Genomic DNA, 9519 nt, shown 5'->3' on the forward strand with positions numbered 1-9519 from the left:
TTTATAGCTTGTCTTCTAAAGGAAAATAATAATTACACTTAATAATAATAATAATAATAATAATAATAATAGTAATAATAATAACAATAGCAGCCTTCCTCAGGAAGTCAGTTCACATGACAGGCCAAATTCATCTCCGGGCCAACGCAAGGGAGAGCACACAGAATTATAAAGAGAGACAGATCTTACCTAACAGACCCGCAAGCTGGCAGCAGGCTCCACAAGGAGGAATATTTAATTATGAGGAATCCAATGGCGCCAGTTTTGCCCTGCTCATGTAAGATGAGCACAGTAATGCTGTGTACCAGCCCACTCTGTGCACAAAATGCTCCCAAGATCATCTGCCTCGCTGCAGCCTGTCCTCAACGCATTGCTGTGCTCTGCTAGCTGTGTCGCAGGAAAATGGCTCTCAGAGAATTTGTGTAATGCCCAGGCTGTCCTGTGAGGTCCCAGACAGACAGTCCTACTTCCTGAGCATGGCTCGTGTGCATCTTCATCAGCACACGGACATTTCACGTTTACTGACAGTGCTTGTTTCCAGCTTGTTCTTTCACCCATGAAGGGACAGCCCGTCACTGCAAGACTTACCAGCCTTTCACTTGAACCAAACATTTTCCATTGATGAACTCAGCTCAGTTTTCTTCCATGAACTGTCAGCTCAGACAGGAAAGAGACCCATTGAGAATGATCCACACTGACCATGCAAATCGGAGCGGTACACGCATCAAGAGATTTGCATTTAAGCAAATCCCAAACAAGGTATTGTGGAGACATCACTAAATTGTAGAAAATATATTTCCATCAGGCTGAGCTGGAACTTTATCAGTGGAGAATGAGCACTGACTTCACTCTGCTCTGGGAAGCTCATGACAGCCCTTCTCCAACCTCCTGCAGAATCTGAGAGCTGGGACTCATCACCAGTGATCGCAATGGAAACAGGTGAGTCTCGGCACCTCGACTTTCCGAAAGCATAAAGATGCAGCAGCACAATGGAAATACTGGGGACAGAATATACCGTGCCATCCTTGGGCTCAACTTAAAACAATGCAGAAAGGAGAATTGGCTAAAATCAGCATGTGATACCTTTGCTATTCCAATAATTTAACAATATTTATTTGAATATTCAGCCCTCTCTAAACCAAATTCAATTTTATTTTCAATATTTTTTTTCCAAAAGGCAGTTATGCCAAAGTGATGTGAAATACAATCTAATTTACTTGAAAAATTACATCAACTCTGGCCTAAATTAGCATTTTCTTCCTTGATGCTGCCAAGAGCAGGATTATGTGGGGTTCTAATAGCTCAGCATCCGATCCTGCTGAATAACACGCCAAGTTATTTCACTTGCATGTGCTGGGCTGCTTCCTTAAAAAGGGGGTTTGAGGACAGAGCCCTTGTATTGCTTACTTTGTCTCTAATTCTTATAACTGTGGGTGTATGAGTGAAGAAACTTCAACAGCACAACACCCCGGTGTAAAGATTTACGGAAGCGTTTTTACTACAGTCTAAAGACACTGGAAAGATGTTAGGGAAACGGGACTGCAGAAGTGCAGAGCATCAGACAGTGGCTGGAAAGGGTCACACGGACCCTTTGTTAGGGTCAGCTAACAAAGGTGTTGTAGGATTTGGCAATAGCAGGCTGATGAACTAAGGAATTAAAGCTGCTCACGGCTTTTCTAGCAATGCTATTTTAGAAATATCTCCATTCTGAAAATTAAATATGAGCATACTCATGGCTGGGGTCCCTCTGCCAAAGCTCCGTGCTGAATCGAGGCCTGATTCTTCAGCTGGATGCAGCCAGCAACAGCTGCCTGAGTTACTGGAGGCAGCAAACCACGGTGGAGCCCAGCGAGCTGTGCTCTGCAGTTCTGGCTCATCCATCAGATCGCAGCGCTGTGTCTCTAAAGGAACTCACGCAGAGATTCCGATGCAGGAAGCATAGCTCTTTCTGCCACTTCTGCCTGCTCTGCCAGAGATTTTGAACCCCAGCTGCCAGCACAGGTACCTCTGCTTCCAACTGCTCTCAGTAAAAACAGCCCAGCAGAGGGACTACAGGAGGAACACTTCTCTGGGCCATGGAGAAGAGCCAGTCTCTATACAGAGAAATTTTTCAACCTCAAGAGATTATATCCATTGCTGGCAGTGTCCTGGCTTGTCCAGAGATGCTGGTCAGCATGCAGACTGTCTTCACCCCTATTTAGACTATATTGATCATAAGTTTTCTGGGGGCAGCGTCCTTGCAATGTGTTTGCCTCATACCTTGTCTTGGCTGAAGTCTCTCTCCAGTTGGTATTCAAACACCAAACCCAAGCTGCAGTTGCCCCAAAATTGCAGCTGCTATGCCCAACAGAAAACATCTGGGGTAACCCCAAGCCAGCATTGCGATTCTGTCGCTTCCACCCTTTTCCCTTTGTAAGCTCTCCATGCGTATGTGCACCTGGGGACACTGTGCCACACGACTGAAAGTGATAAAAGGAGCCAAACGGCACTTCCTGAAAAGCAGACGGGCAAAACGATAAACCACAATTTCAGACAAACACCTCAGCTGTGGAATGGCTGTTGGTGTCCCCTCGGGAAAGCACAGCTTGGTGTTTTCCAAGGGATTAACTTCAAACTTCAGTTTTTCTCTGGAAGGCTCCAATAAAAGCCCATCTGGACACTCCTCCCTGGCTCCGCAGGTGCGAGCTCTGTGCGGCGCAGCCCGTTGGCAGGGATAAAAGAGCTCCCCTGGAACTGCACCCCGTAGCTCTCTGCCCTCACTTGTGGCAGAACACCTGTACACAAGGCAGACAGACCTCAAAGCTTTTCCCAGGCAAGGGAAGAGGACAAACGCTTTGCACCACAAATCACAGACCTTGTGTATGGGTTCTGCTGGATTCCAGGCAGCTTGAGGGAACAGGCAGGACTGCCATCAGCCTCCAGGGTGGCATGGCTGAGACCGTACCCTCCTTTCCTTTCATGATACCTTCACAATCTAATTCACATTGCCATTTAGGGAGGTCAAACCCACCATTTGGGCTATTTCTGCCTTTGCTGCAAAGAGATCAAAACCATCTCTGCCCCCAGAGCAATGTGCTGAAAGCCAGAAGGGCAACGAGGAGCTAAACCACAGCATCTCTGCTGGAAGCAAGCAGGGCTGTGCCACTAAATCAAATTTTGCTGATCCAAAGGGGAGATGTAGGAGCCCCCAAGCACTCTGGAAAAAAAAAAAAAAAACAAATCCACCAACCATCCAGGCACTGATGGAGCTGCACAGAAGCCGCATGGCACCCAGTGCTAACTACAGGGCAGGGCACGTCAGTCTTTGTTCTCTGCAGACGAGCAGCCCTCACTGCGGGGTTCCTAAGGGATGATTTTGCATGAATAATAAGTCTTACGTGCTTCCTCCCTAACTTGGTGTGCAGAGGGAGGGAATTGGCTTCTTCCATAATAACCTCTTCCGCCTACTCTCTGCCTTTGCTGAACTCCTCTAACACTTGTCTCATTCACTTAGTTACTACAGATTTTGGCAAGCGAGTGTACCAAGGAGTGCGAGTGAAACACACAGTCAAAGATCTTCTTGCTGAAAAGCGATCCAGGCAGAGCAGTGGCTCCTGCTTCAGCGTAAGTCAGCTTTGTTTATTTATTATTATTATTATTTTTTAAACCAGAAGTCAGTCCGTGTAATCCTCTGGTTTAAAGAGCATTTGCACTGAGTGCAGGGCACCGCCAACATCAGGAGGGAACAGTGCAAACATTTACAACACCAGTGTTTTCCCCCCCAAAAATCACAGATGGTTCCTTGATTTTTCCACATCGGTGAACCTTGGAGGAACTGAAGTTGCAGCGTGTGTATATTTAGCAAACCAGTAACACTGAATTTCCCATTCCCTTCACATCCTGTGTATGACACCTTCCCAAGTCAGCTTGCTTTCTCACCAGCCACATTTGAACAGCCGAGTGCCGCAGAAATAGATGATCTTCCCTGAATGTTGTGCTCCTTCCAGCTCCTCTCTGGCATACCCAAGCGCCAGGGGAAGCGCAGTGGTGTTATGGTCTGGAAAGAGGCCAAACATCAGCTTGTAAGAGATGATGTCTTTTTCAAGTGGTTCTATGGCAACAGGAAACCGAAGTGAAATTATAGTACGCTATGTTGTTGGTGGTTTTTTTTTTTTTTCTGGAATAGCCATACAAGCTATGCTGTCCCCAGAAGGGACACAGTACTGCAGGTGCCACCACGGGGCACCCAGAGGCACCACAAGCCAATCGCTGGGTGCTTCAGGTCTCACCTTTAGCAGGCAGCAGCACCTTGCCTCCAGGCTGGCCGCTGACAGAAGAGGAGATGCAGCCAAGCTGCTGAAACCAGGTCCTGCAAGGAAAGGGTGGGAGCAGAGACCTGAATTACCTGAATTAACACATTTTCAGAATTCTGATGCTGTTGGCATTCACTGAACAACCAGATCCTCGCTGAGGACTCTCATGCTTCCCTTGCTCCCTTTCCAGAGGCAGCAGCTTTTTTGTTTAGCACCTCACCGTGTCCAACTGCCAGCCCCAGGGACTATAAAACACACACCGCTTGCTTTATTGCCCCTTGCTTTATATTCCAGAGCTACGTAGATCTGTGTCTATCTAATGCAAAATTTGCCCTATTGCTAATTCCCCGTGATAGACAAAAAATTATTGTGCAGGGCAAACATCCGTATTTGCTGGAACGTATCATGAAAAGAACAACTGTAGGAGCAGCTCTTTATCTGACAGGTAACATAAACCAGAATCAAAGCAAACAGCAGATGACTGAACACCCCTTTGTATATTTATGATGCGGTGTAATTTAGCTGCATCTTTTGTCTGAACATGATCTTTGCTCTGAAATCAGAAAATCTTTGCCGTGCAAGGGAAGGTCTGCGGAGCTGAATCGAGCTTCTGAGGAGAGGTCATTGCCCATCAGAGGGCAGCTGATGGGCTGTTTGCGGAGGCAGCAGAAGCATTTCCTGACATCCAGGCGTGACACACATTAAATGATAGGAAAACAGTTTGTACCATGGTAAAAAAATGCACAGTTTGGGCATCTGAATTCCCAGCAACTGCAGGGCCAAAAGGACTGAGCCCTGGGCTCTGGGGAGGGTCTGATATTCTCTTTTGGCTCTCTGCAGACAGAGACTTGACCAAGCTGCCACCCTTTTTATGCTAAAAGGCTTAAACCACGTTCTTGTCTTAGGCAAGGACACCCGTCAGTGCACAGACAGGCACAGCAGCCCTCAGAGCCTTGTGGTCAGCAAAGCACGTTTATTAACCCAGGGCACCTGGGCTCCCCATCGCGGGGCCAGAGCCATAACACTCACAGCTTGACCTGCATCCTTTTACCCCTTTTTACCCTTTTTACCCTTTTTTTCCACCCCAAGGCAGCTCTGTAGCTGAACAGGCCTGAGCTCTGGGGGTGAAGCAATGCAGCTGGGGGCCAGGCTTATCGGCAGCTGGCCGTGCTGCGGGCTGAAGTGATGCTGAACAGGCACGCTGACGTGTGGCAGGAGACCCAGCTAGCCCGGTCCCACAGCGCTGAAAGGAAGTCATGCAGGGAGGAAATGGACTAATGGGCTTAAATTAAGCCGAGCCATTCATCACCTGATAAGGAGCCAGGAGGCAATGGCAATGTAGGGCCTTCACGGGGGTGTGCCCCAAAGGGCCTGTGACACTGTTCCAGTGGCTGTTGAACAGGCAGGATCAAGGATTTACTCAGAGGCACCACAGATCTGAAATGCTCCCTAACAGAGGATGCCCAGGGACCTCCCCGTTCCTCCAGCAGCACACCCCAGCTCTCAGCGCAGCCCTTCTCTGCTACCTGCACCTCCAAACGCAGGCAGAGCACAGCCCTGCTGCTCCCTTACGCCTCAAACACAGTATTAGGGTTGCCAGGTGACAGCTCTGGACTGCTTTTTGCCAAGGCTGAGGTGTAAACACTCGTGCAGGGGGCTGAACCATCACCTTCAGGCAAAGATCCCTCCACAGTGGAACCTTCAGGATGCTGCGGCCATGGGCAGGCAGAGAAAGCGGTGGGGAAAAAGCCCTGAAGCAGGAGAAGGGATCACCAAAACAGCAGGCATGCAGCAGGAGGGGTGTCTGCTGACACCAGATTTGCATGGGGTGGCCTCAGCCCCACAGGGCGCTGCGTTACCAGCGAGGAGCCTCGAGGAGCCTCGCTGAGGGCTGCGGCCAGCAGAGGCTCAGCCTCAGGCAGGTGCAAGCCCTGGTTTTGACCCTGCAAGGTGAGAGCTCATCTGCCCACGAGCCAGAGGGCTCCTTCCTGCCACCTCCTGCCACTCCTGTGGCCCTGTGGGCTCTGGGCTCATTTCCATGACGGAGCAGGGAGCAGCTGCGAGCCTCCCCGGGCAGTAAAAGGAAGTCTTAGCACTGGCAAATTTAATTCAAATCAAAACCTCTAAATTTGGTTGCTTGCTATGGCAGGAACCTCCTGTTTGCGCTATGCAAACTGGAAATAGCACGGCACCATCGCTGCCACGGGCACTGCGGGTCCAGAGGGCTGGAGGCAGACCTCGGCACGGCTCCGGGGATGGAGCAGGTGCCTTCCCCGCAGTGCCCTGTAAGGAATGAGCCACCCAGAGCACCAGGGTCGCTCAGGACTAATCCTCCCTTACCTTGGGGCCAAGAAACTGCTGATATTATTATTCTCGGCATTACCGTGCCACCCAAACAGGAGCCAGAGAGAGCTGCCTTCCCCACGCAGCTCCCCAGGAGCCAGCTGAAGAGGCTCCGTGGCACGGAAGCACGGCACAGCCAGGTTAGCACATGGGCAGCACGGAACCAGCCTGCTTTGACCAGCCCAGGACCTGCACACCGACTTTTTGGGACCTGGTTTATGCCGACACCAAAGCAACCACCCAGCATTGTGGCTGCATTAAGGGACGTTGCGGTGTATGAGCACGAAGCCAGTTATCGTGGTATTTCTACTGTTATCAGCTCTGTCCAAGACCTTTGAAATCTCTTCTTAGCCTACATCTGCTAATACCTCAGAGGCCCCAGGCTTGAAATCTTGAAGTTAATCTCTCCGTACTGATAACGCCAAGGCTCAAACAGTACATCACAGCTATGCCAGCACCTTCCCAAATTACAAGCTCAGAGAACCACCTTGCTTTGAAAACACATTTTTTTAACGCATCTTTATCTTTTGCAGGGCAGCACCAGCACACCACAGTCTTCTTTCGGCCAAATGCCAGGTGAGGTTTTCCTCCCACCCATAAATACCTTCTGTGGGGGTTGGACAGAAGGTACTGCTCCTCTACAGGTGAGGAAAGGAGCACAGGAACGGGGCCACCCCTTAGAGAAAGCCCAGGAGGAAAGTATTTCAAAGAGTCAACATAGGAGCAGTGGTCTGCTGGAAGGCCCCTATAGTCTTGTGTGAAGATCCTGAAGGGAGACAGAGGCAATTACAGCAGCTCCAACTTTTTTTTGGTGGAGATACCACTTGGTGAACCCCTTTCTGACCCCTCTGTGCCTTCCAGTTTTCCCTGGAACTGAATAAAAAAAGCACAAGAGCAGGAACTGACCTGTGCTGTTCCTTGAGCTCAGGACAGGGAAGCACCACTGGAACAAAGGCAGGAGGTTTTGCAGCCTCTCATGCACTTCTTCCCCCAGGGTTGTGGCAGGACAAGGAAAAAAAACAAAAAACAAAGACCTCATATTTAAAGCTTCCCCAAACATGTTTGGTTTGCTGCAGATGGAGGTGATCTGCTGGATAAGGGGCAGCCCAAGCTGCTAAAAGCTTTGGGCAGGCACAGCTGCTTCACATCAGGGTTGACTCCGACCTGGGGAGGTGCAGGAGAGGACAGGGCTCTGCTTGGCACCTGTGGAGATGCTCTGCGGCTCCCCGGGTGCTGCTGGTGTGGTTTCCCTTTAGCCATCCCTTTTTTTTCTGACCGCCACAGGTTCCCCTACCACGGCCGGTTACTACGGAGTCAGGAGATCCTTCACAGCCGACTTGGATTTCCACAACACCAAGCAGTTTGTCGGTGATGTCTATTCATCCCCGCTGGGCTCCAAGCCCTTCGCGTGCGATTCCTCCACCACCCAGGGCTACCCAACGCTCCTGGACCCCTATCTCCCCGAGCAATACGGGGATTTCCGCAGCGCTCCCCTCACGCCTGGTACCAGCTCCTTCTTCAGCCCTCCTTCGCTGCCCCCTCTCCTGCCATCCTTCCCCAGTGACACGGCGCATTTCCTACTAGTGAGTGCCTCTGGTTCTTGGCCCCCCGTGAGCGATCACCCGATTGAGGCTGGGGTTAGGTCAGGGGGTCCCACATGGGAAGGAAATGGCCACTGCACGAGGCAGCCCCAGCTGAGCACGCGGCGGATGGGGCAGGGCTGAAAGGGAATTATTTTTCTCTCTGTTCGCACCTCATGGCCCCTTTTCCTGTTGGAGAGTGGCTGCTAAATACATGTTCTTCCCCGTTCCCCAAATAACAGCTCCATTAAGCTCCTGAAGTTTCTGGAAACATCCTGTGTTGGCTCCAGAAAATTGCCTATCCCTTCCTTCTCCCTATCCCCATCCCTACCCCAATCCACGTCCCTGTCCCTATCCCTGCTGCTTCCCGGCTCACACCGCGGGGCAGAGCTCCTGAACCCTGTAGGATCAGGGCTGGTCAGTGCTCTGGGAGCCTGTGCCCAGCTTTGCCCACCGCTAACCCCACGGATGTTTCCTTCCAGCACTTTTAACACCCCTCTAATCCCACAGAAACCCTTGTGAGAGTTCCCAGCCAGGCTCGGGGCAGGGAGGGGAGCGTGGCATGGTGACACCAGGCTAGGTGTGCCATCCCCTCCAGGACAAGCTTTAAACCTCACGGCTCTCCCTCGCCTTCTCTCCCCGCTTCTCCACAGAGAGAGCCGTGGGAGCAGACCTCTCCTGACAGCCTGGGCCAGTCGGACGCCGCGTGCTCCGACCCTCCGCAGGCACTGCCCACGGGCACCGGCTGCCTCGCCTCGCACGAGCCCGGAGGCTCTTCCCCGTACCGGAGCTCGAGCTGGACCCCGGCCGGCCCCGGAGCCCAGCCCTACCCCCTGCATCCCCTTGAAGATGCCCACTACTCGTCCAGTTACACCGCCACCTCGCCCTACTCCTTCTCGCCTTTCGTCACCGCGGCGAGCGAGCTCGCCTCCAGGATGAGCCACCTTTCTCCAGAGCCACCCGCGGAGCTGCCGCCCCTCCACGATAACTCTGCCTGGGCGAAGGAGGATGGAAGTCCCGCCTGGGGCACCTACGAAGGCCGGAGAACTTATTGAGGAGGGATGAGAGCTGGAGGGAAGGGCAGGCATTGACTGTGATTGAGGCAAACGAGCTACTCGCACGCTTTTTCCCCAGCAGTTTCCTTCAGACCGAGGATGCTGACAGCACGCAATGCTTCACGCTCTGGTTAGAGGTCACTGGATGTGCCACGTCTAGCTTACAGGGGTGCTCTGGTGCCTTAGGAGAGCCAGAGCTCACCGTCCCACTGTGCTACGAGTAAAATACACAGCCTGAAAAATACCTGC

General features: G+C 51.6%; 1 protein-coding gene across 1 annotated transcript; it reads left to right on the forward strand.

Moving 5' to 3' along the window:
* Nucleotides 1-929: 929 nt before the first annotated feature.
* On the forward strand, nucleotides 930-9270 carry POU2AF2 (POU class 2 homeobox associating factor 2; the record flags this gene model as incomplete). The annotated part of the gene is made up of 5 exons (XM_082778021.1): nucleotides 930-939; nucleotides 3494-3603; nucleotides 7169-7211; nucleotides 7920-8218; nucleotides 8869-9270. The coding sequence occupies 5 exons, from the start codon at nucleotides 930-932 to the stop codon at nucleotides 9268-9270; spliced, it is 864 nt and encodes a 287-aa protein (XP_082634147.1).
* Between the last annotated feature and the right edge of the window lie 249 nt (nucleotides 9271-9519).

This window comes from Aythya marila (assembly GCF_965140915.1).
Source record: "Aythya marila genome assembly, chromosome: 23".
Lineage (NCBI taxonomy): Eukaryota > Metazoa > Chordata > Aves > Anseriformes > Anatidae > Aythya > Aythya marila.